We start from the raw sequence: 19,648 nt of genomic DNA, 5'->3' as shown, positions 1-19,648 counted from the left end.
AGGGGAGGGATTGCTGCTTGAGGGCAGTGATTTGCAGAGCTCTGCCTAATTCAGCTCAGGGGGTTGTTGGCCACCTTTAGCACGAGGGGGCAGCCCTGGCTCATGGCTAACTTTAGGCTTGGTTCTTGGCTATCTCCCAGAGGCCCAACATCAGTTACAGACCAGCAGGCTTCTTTCTTTATAACAGAGTGGAGCTTTTAAAAAGAGAAAATTTCAGTCTGTGCTGAATTGTCACAAGTGACAGAGTCCCTGAGCTGTCCCTGTGGTGGAATGTGTTTGTGCACACCTTTCCCCTCCCCTGCACAGGCTGTGTCCAGTCATCATTCCTTGCCTTATATCCTGCCCCATTCCCAAGTGTGTTCCATGCAGAGATTATAACAGGAGCAGTCTGAAGCCAGTCCTTTTCCTGCTCATACAAATGTAGTCCTTTAATCCCACTCCCATTCCCCTGACCAGTCACAATGCAACAGCTGGAAATGAGGGAGGAATGAGCCCCTGATTCAGGATGCTTTCTGGTTTCTTTTAGCCAACACATGAGCTGTAAATTAATAAAGTACAAGAACAAAAAGGGCTATTTCATGATCCAGTCTGGCAGTTCTCTCTAGGTCTTAGCCAGCAGTTATGATTAAAACAGTTCATAATTGTAATTTCTTGAATTCAAAATCAAATTGGTGAGCATCAGCTTCAAGCCTTCTGTCATTTTTTTCCAGTTATGTTGTTAGACTGAAGAGCTCATCCAGGCTGAGCATCCCCTCTGCCCCAGGAAGGAGTGTGTCTGCTGTAGTGATACCACCTCTTGGTCTTCTCATCTTTCTGGACAAGCTTTTTGGCCCCTAAGTTCTCATGGGGGATTTGGGTTTTCTTGGGGTGTTACTGAGTGCTGAGGAACCAGAATCTCCTGGTGACAGTCCCAGTGACACTGAGCACCTCACAATGTGTGAAGCCAGGATTGGGATTCTCCACATGCATCCCATTGCACCTCCCTGTACAGAGCTCCCTTTCTGTGGTTCTTTGCTCCCTGCCCTTGTAACTTTGTAGGATTCTCAAGCTTTCTCACCTCACTGCTCATCCCCCTTTCCATGTCATGTAACACTTTTTTTTCCCTTTAACTGCTTGTTAGTTTTAGTAGAAGAGCAGAAAGCCTAATACTGGAACAAGTGCATATTTTAATTTTTTAAGGTAGACTTTGAAATGTCAATACAAATACAGATTAAAGGTATATATCTTGTTGGCTAGAGGTACTAAAGTCCTGCTTTCTAATGAAATACTTGGAGTAGCCATTTACAGGATTGCTTCCTTTTTGTGACATTTTGTAAACTCAGTTCTTACTTACTTGACTTATTTTTAGAACTGGAGCTGATTGTGCTCATCAGATGAGTAAAGCAGAGCATGGATTTGAAAAGGTAAGTTACAGAATATTCAGAAAGAAGCAACAGCACCTGTTTAGTCCTTGTCCTTAACACCTGTGTCCTCCTGGGTGTCACTCATCCTCCCAAATGTCCCTGGGCATTTTGTCCATTTTCTGGATACCCATTGTAAATTTAGTTCAAATCCCTGTCACACTATCCTCTTCCTGGCTCTTTCCCACCCTCAAAATCTTTGAACAGAGTCTTTTCCAAGGAATCACTCATTTCTCTTGGGATTGCCCACAAAAGGAGCCCAAAACTTTGTTTTGATGGGTTTGTTAGATTTTCAGGATAGGAGGAAGACTGCATTCAGTGAAGAATAATTTTTCTAAAACAAGCAGGCTTATTTGACTCTCAAATTTATGTCACTTTTTCTTCCCACTCTGCTTACCTTGTCCCTGGTATTTGCACTAGTCAGGGCACTGTTGCACTGAGGGGGATGTCCAGACAGAAACTGTTGTGTTGATGAATACCAGAACAGGTGTAACAAGCACTGTGTGAAATCATGGGCACAAATCCTCTTCCTGGTGTGGAATTTGTTTTACAAAATCAGACCCAAGTAATTCTGTGACATGCTTCCCGTTTGTTTGGGTTTTTTTATTTGGGATGAGAAGATTAGGTTTAGGAAAAAAACATGTCAGTAGCTCCTGGACTTGATCTTGGAGTGCTTTTCCAACCTGAATGGTTCTGTGATTCTTTGTTTAGTGCAAGGGAAACAGCAGTGGATCTGTTTTTCTGTTAGAGGTTACACTCTCCTAAAGAAGCCAACATGTTGGTTTTGTTGTTTGTGCTTTTACACGATGGTTTTGGGTTTTGTGGTCCTTTAGGTTGCTGATCACCCTCCTTACAGGTATTCCTGGCCCACCTCTTGCTTCTGGCAGTTTTCATTTCTGTCCTTTCTCAGTTAATCTGTGTACCAACACTGTGTCTTAGCAGTGCTAATATCTCCAGGGGCTGTTGTTTCCCACAACTCCTCTGTTCATGTTTTTTGAAATCTCTACTCATGCCATAGCTCCTGTTATTTCACTATCTGATACGTTAAATTCTTCTAAATTAATTACAGCTTTATGTTAGACCTGTGAATGTCCTGAGGAGGAAGGTGTAAAAATATCTTGATGAAGAAAGTCCTCACAGTAGCAGATAAAAAGCCCCAAAAAACAACAAGAAAACAGACCTTGCCTTTTTGGTACTTTTAGTGCTTGCTTAACAAGCAAGCAAACTAAAATTTCTGTACAGTAGAATTTTGCATTGTGTAACAGTTCTTGGGTTCCTTTTCCTTTCAGAACTCTTCCAAAGCAAATGAGTGCAAGTTTAGCCCAGCATCCCTTAGTAAAGACTGTGAGTAAGGAATTCCTGGATCATGCCATTCCAGTGGGTACACAGGGAGTGTGGAGTGAGTGAGGTTGTGGTTTTGCTCTTGCTGCTGTTTCCTACAGGGAAATGTGTGGAATCTGCCCTTGAACAAGGAGCAGCAGCCAGTCAGGCTGAGGGTGCAGTGCAGCTGCTGCAGCAAATGGACCAAACAGGAAAGAAAGGAAATGTGAAGTCAGAAGGAAGGAGTCTCTCAACGTTCTGGAGAAGGTACTAATCGTGCAGCAGTGAGCAAATGCACTCCTGGCTCTGTCTAAGCCTGTGCCAAGGCTGATTCTGGCAGTTCAGGGGATTCTGCACGGTTCTGGAGGACGGAGACTTCTTTTCTGTGGTTAAACCAAGGTCTCCCAGGGCAAAGAAACATTCAGGAATATCCTTTTATCTCATGGTAAGGTGCAGCATTCCCCCAAAATTTTCCTCTTCTGAACTGTCTTTGTGAAAGAACACACGAGAGGGTCACTGGATCTCTGTAACAGCCCTTAGAAAATTAACTCACTAAAAACCAACCAATGTCCAACTGCTGCCATGCACTCCCCAGCCAAGAACAGCCACTTTGTGTAAGGAATAAAACTTCTTGTTAATTGTGGTGTTTGCCATCCCCTTAATGACTGAGACCAGACCGTCAGGGCACAAATTATTCTTTGTTTCCTCTTTTTTTCCAGTTTCCTTCTGTGTTGTTTTGTGCTGTCATTGTGTCTTTCTGTTGGACAGAAATTGCCTTCTTCCCAGTTCTCAGAGAAGTATTTTAAGTCTAATGTGCTCTTTTTGTTGTTGTTGTTGTTTCCCCAGCATCATCTTTTCGCCACTACAGCACCTTTTTGGTGGAAAGAACTGACCTGGTAGTACTGATTGTTGTGGAAAGGTAAATTTGTAGCATGATTGTTGGGTTGTGTTGTTTCTTCTGTAATTCAGTTTTTCACATTGCTTGTCTCAGCTGTTAAAATCTTTAAATTAAATTCTACTTCGTTTCCATTTTCGTAGTAACATTCAGAAGATGCTGGGTTAGAATGTCTTTTTCTTCACAACTTAGAGCTTTTGGAAATAAAGTAGTAAAAAACTTTTGAGGTTTTGATCCTTAAGCGTCATAACTTGTGAATTTAACATTTTTGTGAGATTCTAATAAAGCAAGCATCGGCTTGGAACTGTGTGTTATTTTAATCAGACTTACCCAGGCAGGACACTTTCTCCCTGCAAGAAGCAGCAAAGGTTTCTAGTATTAGGTGGACTCCAGTGCTATGCTTCACAGCATTAAAAAGGTCAAATTTCTGGAAAATATTTCGGATTCAATTACCCAACACCACAACTTGGGTTATTATTTGTGCCTTCAATATGCAGTGGGATGAGGCTGGGAGTGAAGCCTTCAGGTGTGCCCTTTTCAGGGGGCTGAGCCAACAGCAGAAGGGAGACCCCTCAGCAGGTCTTCCCACTTCATTCAAGTGTGTTACCTGCAACCACCATCAGTAGTTTAGGGAATGACAGTCCTTATTAATGTAAAATTGTGACAGGTCAAAGTTTGAAGGTTGCCAGTGACAGTGTCTGGCTGCAAAACATATTTAAAGCAATATACAGACGAGTTTTATCCCCTTTAATAGTTCTTACCTAATAGACATCCCTATGGGAGAGGAGACAGGTAAGACAGGTTTAGCCCATCAGCTGATCCCAGCAGTGCTGATGTAGTCTTCCCTAACTTTCCTCCATTCTCAACTTACTTTTATACTATTTCTTTATGTTTAGGTGGAACTTGAGCGACTTGAGTAATAAATACCTTTGTTGCTCGTTGCTGTAAAATTGGTCAAAAAATATAGAGTGCATGCCCAGTGGGGGGGTGGTTGTACCTTGGAGGTGAGTAACTTTAGGATGGAGGTGTGTTAATATTACAGTTAGGCTTTAATGAATCAAGTTCATTTGAGGACAACGATTTTGCCCAATTTTGCCACCACTGCTGGCTCAGCAGCAGGACATCTCCTCCTTGGTTTGCAGCTGATAAAACCACACAGCACCTGCCAAGTACCACCGAATTCCCCTCCCTGCCAGGATTTCCACAGGGCCTGGCCGTGGTGTGTCCCCTCTGCTCCACCCTCTGCAGGTTTTTGGGCTGGTTGGAGCGGCGATGGTGGGGAAGGACCACGCGATGGCGCCGGACACTCGAAAAAGACGTGAATACATCGCTCTCTCCAAACCACCAGACGTGAGGAGCCGAAGTTGAGAACGTCCTCCACGGCCCTCAAAGAAAATGTGTCACCACAAAAGGATTTCACTGACCTTCTCTTCTATTTGCAAAATTGTATTCGCGCTGCAATCGTGTGGTGGCTCCTCTTCCTTGCAGTCTGAAAACTGCACACGCAGCCAAAGGTGCACTGTGCCTTCACTCTCTGCTGTGTGTAGTATCAGGTAGTTTTCAGTCTCACAGTCCAAAACTTCCACCTATTTCTCTCCCCCAAAAATGTGTCAGGACAGAAACAGCCCAGCAAACTGTCGGAACATACCCAGTGCCATGCTCTTTGCTTCTCAACTCTGTGCACTATCACATTCTGTCCCCTTTGAAGTCGGAATTCCAGGAGCTCCAAGGTCGCTCTCTGTACCTGCCCAGCTCTGCCAGACCCAATGGACTCTCCAGGTGTTTTATCTTCTGCTCCCATTGAAATTCCAGTCTTGTTAGGTGACTTTATATCCCCTCAAAAATCAAATTGAGTTCCCCTCAAAAATGTGCCACAAAAGCCAGTTTTTATCCTTTATTTCTCAAATTTCCTCTCCTGTTTATTTCTCTCACTGCAAGAGCGATGAACATCACAGAAGTAACAGCAGGAAAGGGGGATAAATAGGATGTGACTGAAAATGCTGTGCTTTGTTATTTAGGCAGGAGCTGGTCAGTGTTCAAAATGTCCAGGTAGGAGCAATATGAACACAGCCACAGGAAGACCGAGGAACTGGTCAGTTCAGTTCAAATACTGAGTTTGGATTGTCAATATTTCAGTCCATGGGAGTTACAGGATAAGGGATTACTCACAGGCTGAAACATTCTCATAAATACTATTCAAGCCACCAGTGTCAGCTGCTCTGAGGGATTCACAGAGGAAGTGAAGGACTGTTCTCCTTGTGGAGTATCCAGAGTAGTTGTATCCGAGTCAGTCATCTCTGTTCTCCTTCCCTTTTATGTCCTAATAAATCCCCACCCAAGACCAGAGTGGTTCCTGGTGTTAGACTGACTAGCTGCTGTTTAAATGGAAATGTTCTGTGTTTTCCCGTGTCTGAGTACAGGCTGGATTTTTTGAAATTTGAACTAGAGACGATCATGTGGGTGCCAGATCTCGGCCCTGATAAAAAATGAAGGGAAGGAGTTCTTTTTGGCCTTGGTGGACTTTGGCATCTTATGGCCATTGGGCCTTAAGAATCCTGCAAGCTGGAGTATTAAACTGCAGGAGGGCATCCTGCAATAGTAAGCTGTATAAATATGACTATCAAACATAGTTGGCTATTGCAAAAAGTATAATCATAGTATAAAACAGTCTTTATTTGTTCATTTCCTTTCTATGCCTTGTCTTTGTTGTATTTATTACTCATCTTGTCATATTCCAAGATGATGGTTTTCCTGGGTAATGCTCATGTTTTTGCAATACTTTTTTCAGTGTAGTCTGTCAGACTGTTCAGTGACTTAGAGCTTCTTTTAAAAGATTGAAAGCTGCTGCAATAGGAAGTGATACACCCATCCCTTAAACATCACTGAGAAATAATTTAGATCCTTAAACCTAAAATGGGGGATAAGAATTAACCTTGTTGTTAGGGAGGCTCTGCAGAGCTGGACATCTTTCCCAGCCAAGGTGGTTTTTTAGAGCTTCCCCATCTGCAAGGATGCATAAAGCATTCTTGCCATGCTGTGGAGCTGAGAAAAGAAATCTCTTCCTCCTGAGGTGCATAAATATCTCAGCAATAAATATTATAGAAAAGCCTATAAATATTGCAGAAATTGATACGTTTGTTGAATGAGGTTCAGCTATATGCTTACTGTGATTTTCAAATACTTTTTCTTTGAAATAAGCAAACAAACAAGTAGTTTACTCTAAATCCCACATTCTTCGTCAAAGGCTTTTGAGAAAATGTTTACCATTTCTGTTTAACTTCCAAGTGTTACTGATTTCATTAGAACGTGCCATTTCCACAAGTCTGGATTCCCTGCATTTTGGTGTTTATACAACTGTTGCCTGTGTTTTGTGAACAGAAAGGAAATAGTAGCCTCAGCTGGCAGTTATTAGTCTTGTTATTTGGAGGTCATCTTCATATATTTTGATAAATTGCTGTCAAGCAAAGATTCCACGCTGTAGCTAAAGAGTAATAATACAGGAGAATAAGTGTTACAGGTGGAATTCTGATTCATAACAGCTTCTTTTTTTTTGTTTGCTTGTGAACTAAAATAATAACAAGGCAAAAATCACACTGTGCTAGGATATACAATGTGTATAGAGATTTCATGAATAATGAAAATGATCAGCCAAAAAACTTACTGCTTAAACTGAACTATTTACTTCTGTTGGCTGTTTCTAAAAGTTTCCTTCTAAGGAATACCAACCAATACCTATATCAGCAGTAAAATACCCCAGTAAATTTATTGTGTTATGGAAGGAATCTAATCTTATCCTGCTTAAAAAAAATATACCCTACATGTGTAGCAGCTCAGCACTTCTTTCATTATATGGAATTAATGAATAACTTTAATGACAATGTAATGAATAATTCAAGTTTTTAAACAAGGTGTAAGCTAGGAAAATGAGGGAGTTTTGAAACTTAAATTATGGGACTGAAACAGTGGATCTTGCTACTCCTGACGATGCTCTGTAAAAAAAATAAACCAGAGTGAGAGACTTGATGTCTTTCTTGCCAAGCTGGGAAGTAAAAACATGTCTGAGACTGTTTCTGATTGTGGTGCTGGGATTAGGAGCCCTGTTGTGAGAGATTAGATGCAAATTCTGTCCCTGTGATCTTTTCTTAACAATGATAATGAGCATAATTAGAGGACTCTGATAAAAGGTCAACAACTCTTGCAGAACCTCTGGGAATTCTGATTAGAAACTGGGAGAAAAAAAATCCATAAGCTTTAAAAGTCTTATCTCCTGAATATTTTCTGGAAAATGTACCAACAAACATGACTCTATATCCTAAGGAGAATTTATATTCTGGCTTAGCTTTTTTCCCCCTATTTTTTTTTTTAAAGGAGCTGTTTTGAATCCCTTCAATTAGTGCCTGGTGAAAGGGAAGACTTCATCTAGGGAAAAAGCTGATCGTGGCTCATTATCAAGGGCTGAACGAGCTGTTTCCTGTAGTCCCTGGTTTTCTCAGGCCATGAATAGTAGGAAAAGGCCAGTCCCAGAGGCAAGGAGAGGGTTAATGTGCTTGGCAGAGGGTTCAGAATTGGGATATAATTGTAAATGTTTCAGAGCAGCTGAAATTTCAGGGCTTGTGCTTTCCAGGCCTTCAGGTTGAGGCTGATCTGTTCTGGGGAGAGCTGTGGATACCTGAGGAGGATTTCTCAGTCTGCTTTACATGGTCAAGGGTTCATTTCATAATTCCAGCCTGGAGTGTAAGCTGGGACAGACTCTAAGCTACCTTGAGTGTCAGGCTAGTACCAGAAAAGTACCAGCTGAGCTTAAATGCCAAGGAAAATTTTAAAAATGCTTTTCAACTCTCAGCATTTGCTCTGATGAGTTTTTAGCCAGGAGCTTTCAGCCAGGAGCTCTCATACCTGCATAATCTTTCTGCTGTCTCGTGTAAAATTAGAAGTGCACGTGGTAGCAGGAAACAAAATTAAGTACTTAATTTGCCTATGTCATTCCGAGGCCAGATGGTACTGGAAAAATAACATGTTAGTTGGCAATGACACCACTGTTCTTCCTGCCACTGGATGGCAATGTTTGATTAAAAAACCGCCCCTAACTATGTATGAGGAAATAAAACTAATCCCCTCTTTTCTTGGCAGAGGAGCCACACAACTTCCTTTGGGAATGTGGCTTTCTGAAGTCTGAAGAGGAGGAAAATATTAAATTTCATTCCTGCAACTAAATTTCTTTGCTCTATTTGTTATTATTATTCCAGCAGTGCTTAGAAACCTCTTGGGCTTTGAATTTCAGTGTTAGATGTTGTAGAAAACTTACACTTTACGTAGGTGTTGGTTGCAGACAGTTCTCTGTGAGCTCAGCAACATGAAAAGCACAAATCTCGGTGCCCCCTTTGCTACACTTCACTCAGGCAATAAAAAGCAATTCAATAATTAGTGTATATGAATTTTTCTACAGTGAATATGTATACTTGAAATCCTACAGGTGCACTAAATCCTAAAACACTCTCTTATGTCATGGAAGGTTACCAGTATTTTTTGTCAGACAAGATTAATTTGAGTGAAACAAACATATGTTAATAGAACTATTCCTGCTTATATTTTGAATGTATAATTTATGACTGGCACTTAGAAAATTGGTTGAGTTAAAGGGACTCTTTAATAGTCCCTTTATATATAATTTCATATAACTTTATATATAATTTATATATAACTTAATATATATATATCAATATGTATAACTTAAGACTTAAATATATAAAACAATACTATAACTTCAACAGAGGCCAGTGACAGATGACAAGGGAAGAATGTAAGAGTTAGGTAAACAAGATACAGATGTCTTCTCTTTTGAAAGATGTCTTCCATAAATTTGTTGGGGTTTTTTGGGTTTTTGTTGGTTTTGTTTGCTTTTTAAATTGAACCTCTAGAGAGGAGTTCAATGGCTCTATTACATTTTGTGTAAACATCTAATTTCTTTTAGATGTTTTTAGGTTTTGGACTTACTGTTCTGTATAAAAAGCATGTCAGAACCTCAGAAAAACCTCGTTCTTTGTAGTCCTGCTCTGCCAGCAGCCCAAATTTATACGCATTTTTATTGGGCTTTGTGCCAACTCAGTAGTTTCTTGGGAAATCATTTTGTTTGATTTATTTGAAAATGGTCAGTGAGGACAGAAAAAGTGAGTTAGAAGTGGAGACACAATGAAGCAATTTGTTATTTTGTCTGGACTAGTGCATGGTAAACTTGAGGACACTGGACATGAAGGAAGAGGAAGGAGTGAAGAGAGCATTTAACAACCTTGGTGACCAGATTTAGGGGTTAATTCATAGTTACTTCACCAGGCCAATTTTCTGATGAAAGCATTTCTTTTTTACCAATGCTCTAAGTAAACACCTACTAATTAGACCTGGTAATCAGATATATTTACTTCTGTCAAATAATCTAGAATGGAATAGGGAGAAAGATGTGCCTTTTCCCCATCTCCTTTTTTCCCTGCTGTCATATAACAGATCACTTCAGATTCTGACTGTAGTCACTAAAGAATTGAAATTATCTCTGTGAGAATAGGGATAATTAAAAAGAAGAAAGAAGCCATAGAGATTACAAACTGGAATTTAGGCAGTAATAAGTACGTGATTCATACACTTTATGGATTTTAAAGTATAATATACTTGATTGCCATAGAGAAAAAGAGATGCAAAATATCTATGAAAATCATTCTGCAGCCACTGTTTTTTCAAAGGTGTCCAGACAGCAAAACTTGAGAGGTTTTTTTCCAAAACTGTCTGGAATGACTCTGGATGTGCAAAATAACCAGTTACAGACATTAAAAAAAAAAAAAAAAATTAAAATTAAAAATCCAGTGTATCTCTCCTGGAGGCCAAAACACAATTTGGAAATGAGCACTGGGCTCTTTCTTTACTTCATGCTTTGAATCTTATGGCATTTTATTCCTGACTTTTACTGTAAATTTAATGTTAATTTTCACATATGTTTATCTCTGAAGGTTTTCAGGTCTGGAGAGCTGGCAGAGCCCACATCCCCTACCCAGTACTTGATTGTGCAGGGCAGACTTGATATTTGGCAACCCTCTGCTTCCTGTCCTGCTTCTTGGTGGTCAAGCTCACTCTGTGGCAACACTTGTCTAATGTTTTTGGGACTTAAAAGTATCTTTAGTTGAATAAATTCTCACTCGAGTGCTCTTTTCAGGGCAGTAGAACCCAGAACATTTACTGACTCAGAGCAAGGATTGATGTATATGGCACTGGAGCCATTGTCCTTTCTTTCTGCAAATTGTTTTTCTGATATCCTGTTTTCCTCAGTCCTGATAGGAATATAGATATTTAGTAACACACAACCTGATGGAATCTGGTGGAGACATCCAGTGGAGTGTTTGCTTCAGATTTAGACATTTTTTCTCCCTCTAAAACGGGCTCTTTCATCCAAAGAAAGAGCAGATCCACCCCAGCCCTGAGCACAGTAGAGTTTTGAGACTGCTTTAATAGAGAAAAGAAGTTTTTTGTCATTAAAGCTGAAGATGAAAGAAAGCAAGCTGCCAAGAGTGGCTGTGATCCCTGAGCCAGCAGTGAACCTCCAGAGAAGTGACAGCACAAGCACAGAAACAGCTGTGGGGGCAGTGCCACAGCAAATTGGCTCAAGTTGGTGGTGGAAATACAGAGGATTGAAACAAAGTGCTAAATAAAGCAGATCAAGGTGTTACCTGGCTGCTGAAAGTCAGGCACTGTAGGAAATGCTCTGCACACTTTAGATAGTTCAATGTTTTCCGTGGCAAGGTGTTTGCCTGGAATTTGGTGGGGAAAAACATCTGAGGGTGCAATTTCCTGTACAAATATGGATTCAGGTAAAAGAGGGTAATCAACCCATAGACAAGTCTGACTTCCACTGAGGGAGCTGTCTACAAACAGTGATTGTACAATGTTCTCACAGAGAGGTTACTGCACCTTAATGTTTAGTGAACCTGTGGTTCCTTTAGAACGCTGCCTCAATGCCAGGGCCTTTTCCCCCCCTTGCAATAATCTGCTCAAAAATGGCTCAATGTGAGATCCAGGGAGATTTGGGCACTTAAATTATCTTTTAAATCCACCTGGGCTGAACATGATCCACTGTAGGTATGTCACAGTGCTACAGTTTTCATTTACTCTCTGCTATAATACTATAGAAACATTTGTGTTTGAAATCAGAGGTATCTGGAACACCAAAAGGACAGAAAAAGAAAAGGTATAGCATGAAGGATAATTACACTAAATTTGTGGTTTGCCTTTTATTTAAGAAGTGTTTTAAGTGATTGACAGATGCCATGCTTGGAAACCTTCTCATATTAATCCACACACATCTCCACCTGTATCTTTTGCAGCTCAAATGTAATTGGTAAACCATCATCAGTCTACAGGGTTTTTTTTTGTTTACTTTGGGGGAAATCAGGTCCCTTTATATTTCCCTATAAAGTTTGCTTGGATTCACACAGCAAAGAGAAACTTGTGAAGATGTTTCAATAGGATGTGCAAAGATTACTGTAATTATGGAGCAAGGAACAGAAGATCCTTCTGCAGTTCTAATTATATGGAGATAAGAGAGGAATGTTATTCCTTTGGATTTGTTCTAACCTGTTTCTATTTGTGCCTGTCCAGCAGGGCTGGTTTTCTAGAGCAATATAACAGTCCTAGGTCACTTCACCAAAAGTGAGAAACTTTTTAAGGCCATTTATCTTTCAAGCCACTAAAAACATGCAAGTCTGCCATGGGTTCTGTTAAATATCCACTTCCTACCTTTGTGTAGTTGTGATTTAGAGGCAAATTGCTGATTTCTTTCTTTCTTTTCTTTTTTTTTTTTCTTTAAGGGAGAGGATTTACTTATTCTGAACTCTGTTCCCAAAAAGAAAAAAAACCTGAAACACTTGCAAAAATGCCTTCCTAAGGAAAGGCTAAATTTGCTTAATTTCAGTTAAGAAAAGTAGAATGAAAAATCCCCAAACAGCCAACTGAATGTTTAGAATGTCAATATTTAACTAGGAAATCACTGTAGGTGTTGTTACTTGCCATTCCCACGGTGTTTACCTCACAGCTCCACGAGTCAGGATTTGCTAATGTTAAAAATAATCTGAAACTAGTGATCTGTAAATACCAAATACTGGTGTGAATGTAGGAATGTATTGCAAAAAGCTCTCTGTTAAGTGCACTATGAACATAATGATAGTGTGCTTTAAAAAGTGAAACCATAGCAATGCAAAAAGCTGTCTCATGGAAAGTTTTGCCACCCTAGAAATAGATTCTTTGACTTTAAAAGTGGTTGCAACTCATCCTATTTCGTTTGTTCATTATGAAATATTACTGGTTGCATTGTTCATACCACATCAGCTGTTTATTTCTGATATATATATATATATATATATTTGTGAACTTATTCTACTAGGTGAACTTATTCTGTGGAGATGGGAGAATTCATCTTGGGAACAGCTAAATGAAGCAAATTCCCAAGAGCAACCAAGGCATTGTGTCTAATAATGAGCCTGACACAATAAAAAACTGGCAATGTAATTTGACTATCAATCACTGTCATCTCTGGAGCATGTGAAGCTTATGGCAGCTGCAGGAACAGCTGTAACCCAGGTCTATTGTCCTTGTGACCATCCCATGTATTTCTGAAGCCTATTAATGGCATTTTTAGGGCTTGAAAACTGGATGGTAGCAATATAGATCTGAATATTCTAAATGACACTGGCTCATTAGGCAGTGCTTTCTACAATAATATCTAATTTTTGAGAGTTCACTTGGCAAAAGAAAAGACATTTGAAATGGTACAAGTGTTAGAGCTTTACAAATGCAGGCAGCGTTTTCCCATCAAGCACAAAGAGGGAGGAAAACACTCAACAGATGTATCTAATTGCTCCTTCTACCCCATGTGCTTTATTTCTTCCAAATTCCTGAGGGAAGACTTAACCTTCATGTGAGGGTAAGGCAAATAGAATATTGGGATCCTGTGGGAATGCAAATTTTGTTGTTAAAGTAATGTTTGTCTTTGTTTTCTAATTGCTTCAGCAAGTGAAAGGATTCCTTGACGACCCATGTGAGGATCCAGACAAGATTCCAGGTGAATCACCAAATCTTGTTACACTAAGAAAACTCTGGTTTTTTTTTTTTAAAACATCAGTGGGTGAGAAGAATTTGAAGGAATTTGTTGTATGAATCTCAGTGGTCATTCTGAATGGATACATCAAAGCATTGATAAGCTGAAGAAACTTAAAGCTCAACTCAAAGAAGACAATGAGCAAGGCTTAGACAGCTTGTTTGGCTGGCTTGATATGTTTAGTACAGGACCCTGGTTAAAGAAAGCCTTTATAGTAATATTAACGGGCCTGTTTTTATTCCTTTGTGTTATGCTTTGTATTCCCTGTTTATTACCTTGTGCACAACACGTGATTAATCGTAGTTTTGTGCAAGCCTCGATTTTGCAGCTAGAAAACAAAAAAGGGGCAGATGTGGGAATGCAAATTCTTCATGACACTGCAGAGATAAGAAGACATCTTAGTTCTTCCTTGCTTTTGTTTCAATCCCAAGGCTTCTTACTGTTTGCACTCGCTCCCTGAAACTCTTGCATTGTCTGTGATGAGCAGGCAGACTTGGGAACCCTGTGATAAATCTCTTTATGGACTGGCTTTGCCAGTTGTAACTGTAATGAAGAACTACTTGCTGTCCTGTTTGATGAAAAACACCTCTCTGTGTATCCCTGACCCCTAATCCCAGCTATAAACAGGATGGAAAAGTCCTGGCCTGCCTGCCCCTGCCCCAAGCCCTGTACATACCAAAGGTTGTAATCCAGAAACAATTCAGTTTGTCCACACAACCTGAGTCCGTGAAAACAATGGCTGCAGGCTCCAGGTCCAAATGGACCAATATATTCCACAGGAAGATAAGGAAAGAGAAGGATTTTGTCTCCTTACCCCATTCCAGTAAGAGGACTACATGATTAATGAGGACTAAATGATTAATGAGATCCCTTTTTTATGTTATCTTGCACTTCTGGAATTCCTGGATTTGGGCTCCACCTTCTTCCCGGCTGAGTTTTTCTGTTTACTAATTTCTTAACAGGTTTTTTTACCTTGTTGTCACTGGTTTGAAAAGAGATGTTGGGATTTTTTTCCCCCAGTGTCCAGTTCCCCCTCCCTGCACCCCATCTGTTTCTTCCAGGATGGAGGAAGTTTTTTTCCCCATGGAACACCTCGTGGAGAACAACTGAGAGAGAGAGACCAGCTCATCTCAGAGCGAGGTATTGTTTGGTTTCTTCTGATAGTTTTTGATTGCACCATTTCTTGTTTATTCAGATTTTGTTAATAAAAAACTGTCTTTTTTCCTTTTCCGTGCTTCCACCTGAAGTTTCTTAATTTCTAAATTGTAATCTTGTGGATTTTGAAGTCTTCAGAAAAAGGATTGGATTTCTCCAAGGAAACTAGGCTAGTGGCTATGTTCCATGTGGGATTTTTGCTTAATTAAAAAGGAAAGAAAAAGATATTGGAGACTTTTGAAAATGAAGAATTTTTGGAGGGGAAGAAAGAATGGATTTCAGCTCCTGGGTTACTAATTACTCCAATATAAGCTCCACAGTCTCAGGAGCCTTAACCCTAGTTTGCCTCCTTGCTCTTGATTCAGTGAATTTAAGACATTTAATATATTTTAACATTTCTTTCTTCTGCTAAACTTTCTGTAGGTTTCTTTTTGCCCTGCACATCAAACAAAACTTTGGAGCCACTGTTCGTTTTCCAAAGTTCTAGTCAATTTAAGGCAGTATTTTGGCTGAAAATTTCTTGTGGGTTTGATGACTGTACTTTGCTTGGCAGTTGTAGGAGCCATATGGAGCCCTGCTGAAAGCTGAGACAAGCTCAAGACTTGTAGTGATGTTTAAAAAAAAAAAAAAATAAAATCTAACACAGCTTCTGTTTCTACTGGGCAATTGGAGGGAGTCCTCTAACTGGTTTCTTACATGCAGCTGAGCCTCAGTAGTGGAGGAGAATTATATTTAAACTATATATATAAATTTAAACTATGTATAAGTATATGTGTTACCTGTTCTGATCAAAGGTTGCTCCAGCTCTCACATCCCATATTGCAATTGCATTCAACTTTCACTCCTTTACTTCAAGCAATTTATTATTTGCTTCAGACAATTGTTCAGTGTGGAGAGCATTGGTTAACACTGCTTTTTATTTATTTACAGTAAATTTGTTTTCTTTCCTTTCCTTTTTTTTTTTTTTTTAAGCATTTCTGGCTCAAAAGATATTTGAGAACATACTGAATATTAAAGGCTCTTTTCTAGCATGCAGCTCATTTTGTGTTTATCTGTTCCACCCCACTATTCTCTGTGGAACCCAAATGCTCTGTTACCCAGTAATGTACAGTCTGGGCTGAGAGCAAAACTCTGCTAATATTATAAACATTAAAGAAGTTCAAAAATGAGGTATTTGGAACTGAGGTAAAGAAAAAGAAAGTGGGGATGCCTTGGGATTTCCTGTCATTAGTTGTTCATATCTCCTGCACCACCATTTCCTTGAAAGAATCTTTATGAAAAGTAGGCAGACGTGAATGGTGTATCTGACTGACATATATCATCAAATTAAAGTGAGAGAATTACAGTTACTTAGTACTTTCAGCTGCTGAAAGACACTAGAAACCCAGTCATATTGAGGTAAACTCACTCCTATTTATAAGATTTCACATCTCCCACCAACACCATCATTTCTGTTGCATGATGTGTGTTGGTATTTTACACATATACCAAAACAACAATTGTTTTGTGTCCACTGATGTTATGGATTTATATTTCTGGTCTTCTGCATTGACTCTACCCTGTGAAATAATTACAGAGGATTCAGCATTACGGATCAGTACCTAATCTTCCAAATTTAGTCTTTAATAATTTTCAGCAGATAAATTAAATTTGAGCTTTCAAAACCAAGATGTTGAACGTCACGTGACAGCAGCCAATTAACTCCAGTGATGCTCTAATAACACCTGAGAATAAACACACATTTATATCCAATAGAGGAAAGTAGTAGAATAACGACTAATATTGTGTGAGGTACTTCCATCTATCATACTCATAATAACTTGTGGGAAGAGAATTCATGAGGCAATACATAAAAGGCTATAAGGTTGTTTCAGGCCTGGAAGAGCCATCTGTGAGTCCCAGCAAATCTCCAGCTTCTGGAAGGAAATCACAAACACATAAAGAGGAGCTAATTTTAACAAAAATGTATGTTTTTTATGTTTGGACATATCGAGGCTTAAGTAACAGGGAACTGTAAATGTTACTTGTAAAACACCTGTGAAAGGGATGGAATATATAAGGATGTACATATGCACACACTGGGTGAACAGTTCTGCTGATGAAGGTATGTCTGTGATGTCTGCCTTAATGAGTTTTATATTTTAAATGGCCTGGCTGTAGGAGAGCTGGTTTCTATTTTCATCTCTGCTGCAGTGCTTGTCTCAGTTTTCCCGTTTATATACAAAAGAAAGGATATTTGGGTGACTTGTGGGCTGCTTGAACACGACACCTGAAGAATATAATAGAGAAGATAATTCCTTCCCTCTCATATATATGTCATATATGGGTTTTTTTTCCTGCTACTTCCTTCTTCCTCACCACTAAAACCTTGCATTCTTTCTTTTTTCTCCTCTTGTTTTCTTACAATGGAATGTGTGGAAAGGATTCCATACGTTCTGCAGTGTACAAGAGCATATAGTGTGCTCTTTTTGCCTGTTCCACTGTGATTTTTTTAACTGTTTTCCTTCACATTTGGTATTTTAAAAATGAGCATTTTGAGGGACACCTAAATGGATGCATGAACTTGGAGGCCCTCCCTATAGCAGGTGTGTGTATTGACCAGAATGTCTGAACAGTAACCTTTTCATGTTTCAAACACCCACTGGAGCCCTGACCCTGAAATGAGGTAATTTTTGTACCTGGTGTGTAGTCCAGTTGATTCTGTCATCTGCCTTTCAGTTTAATTTCACCTGGGTCTCGAGAATAATAAATATTATACACATTAATGATACACATTAAAAAGTACTGTGTATTACTTTAATTAGTTAAGTGATCATAAGTGGAATCATAAAAATATACAGTGTATATGTACCAAGCAGCTTTACCTAGAATAAAGCCTAAAAAACCTCCATAAGTTTATGCTGAAAGAACACCCAATAAAAATTAATCTCATTTCACGAAATAATTTTACTTCTAAATCCACTGCTATTGCTTAATTTTCAGATTTATTCCTTGGTCACTTATTTCTTCTTGCTTAAAATATATCCTGATTAGTGTTGAACTGAAAGGCTCTGACTGTTCCAGAACTGACATCACAATGAGTTTTTCCAAATTGCAGAATTGCCTGGAGGAGATCTGTTCCTTCAGATTTGTATTTCCCCCCCACCCCCAGCCCGTGGTAACTTGATTAGAATATCCAAAAGCTCACATCCCTCCTCATGCACATGCAGTCTTGCTCAATTGAAAAAAAAAATTAAAAATCAGAGATGTTATTCATCAAGGTGCACAAAATAGAAATATTTGCGTTTTCTGCAATGTCATGGAAAACGTGCATTCTCCTTCCATGACTAAAGAATTGTGTGGCTCTGACCCTGCCAGAATCCAGGGACCTTATTTTACAAACTCAGCTTTGCCTGTGGAAGCAGACAGGATCACCTGGAGTGCATCCACTTGAGGGACACGTGTGGAATAACAAACCCAAAGCCTCTGCATTTCGGTGCTAATCCCACAATTTGCTGTCATATAAAATGAGGTTCAGCAGGGAATTTATTTACAATGGTGTCAAGGAGACAATATTAAGACTCTTTACTGAAGAAATGTCTAAGTAAATATATAGAAAGTGAGTGCAGATGAGCATAAATTAGATATCAGTTATGCAATTTATTGGGATTTAACTGCTTGGTGTGTAAAGTCTCTGCTACACTGGAGGTCAGGCAGGTTCTAAACAGCGTGTGTCTTTCATAGAATAAATGAATAAATTATGTATATTTACCAGGAGATATTTGGGAAGGTTTCTCTTGGCAATCATGCTGTGTTGTAAACCAATATGTTCAAATATCTGGTGTGTCTTTCTGCTTAGGGAAAGGTTTTTAAATTCACTTGGCTGGTAGCTTTCTTCAAAAAGAGTCATTTATGCCAATATCACAATGGTATTATTAAGAAATATTAGATTTTTAACATTTCTAATTATTGAACTTTACTGGATGAATAAAGCAGTGTGAGTTTATTTTCTAATAATTGGCTTTCAACAGTTATGCATTAAAGCTTAATGAGCTGGTCCTCTGCCTGACCATGCTCCATTTTGCTTTAGAGTAGAATAATGTTGAATTGAAACTGGATTCCATCAGCCATTCCTGCCTCCTCCTGATCCTTTTAGGAGGCATTTGTCTTTGAGACATCAGCATGGTATTTAAATATAAAGGTACAGATTGCCAGGTGTTGTGTTCTACCAAAGCTCTAATACGTCCATGAAGTTATGTTGTTTTATCCAAAATACCTTCCCCGAATACTTTCAGTGTTTATCTGAACAAGATAAACACTGATTGCCATTACAAAACAAATTACTGAGTTATCTGCCTGGGGCTTTTTTTTTTCCCTTTTTTTTTTTGCAGTGGTGGTGTTGTTTTTTTGTTAGGTTTGTTTTTAAAGATCACGTAAACTCACCTGGCTGATCATTTCCCCAGGGAAATGGAAATTTGGACTCCAATTGAAGCATACCTGGGTTTTCAGTCTGGAGAAGCAAGTCTGTTATCATTCCTTCCAGATTCCTGAAATTTTGTCTGGCTTCAGAGTGTGTGAGGGGAAGGTATGAAAAGCAGGAAGAAACAGGAATTTCTTGCACATACATCATTGTTATAAATGATGTGATCTTGAGTTGTGTTACCTCAGATGCCTCTTCTGCAAGTAAATACTGGTGATTGAGGATAAAATGTGACCTCCTGTATCCAAGAACTGACAGAATGTTATAATGGAAATTGTCAGCAGTTA

At 39.3% G+C, this 19,648-nt stretch overlaps 1 protein-coding gene across 3 annotated transcripts in view; it reads left to right on the top strand.

Annotated features, from left to right (window-relative positions):
* Positions 1–3,879, top strand: part of MAJIN (membrane anchored junction protein) — a 40,916-nt gene extending 37,037 nt beyond the window's left edge. For all 3 annotated transcript variants that reach the window (XM_051793320.1, XM_051793321.1, XM_051793322.1), the window contains 4 exons: positions 1,349–1,403; positions 2,690–2,744; positions 2,843–2,987; positions 3,567–3,879. In XM_051793320.1, coding sequence (XP_051649280.1) covers positions 1,349–1,403; positions 2,690–2,744; positions 2,843–2,987; positions 3,567–3,612 — 301 coding nt within the window. In that variant the 3' untranslated portion in view covers positions 3,613–3,879. The remainder of the gene's footprint in view (positions 1–1,348; positions 1,404–2,689; positions 2,745–2,842; positions 2,988–3,566) is intronic.
* Positions 3,880–19,648: the final 15,769 nt, after the last annotated feature.

This window comes from Manacus candei, unplaced genomic scaffold (assembly GCF_025592945.1).
Source record: "Manacus candei isolate 608988 ecotype Guabito, Panama unplaced genomic scaffold, ASM2559294v1 h1tg000036l, whole genome shotgun sequence".
Classification (NCBI taxonomy): Eukaryota; Metazoa; Chordata; class Aves; order Passeriformes; family Pipridae; genus Manacus; species Manacus candei.
This window is presented reverse-complemented; position numbering and strand designations above follow the sequence as displayed.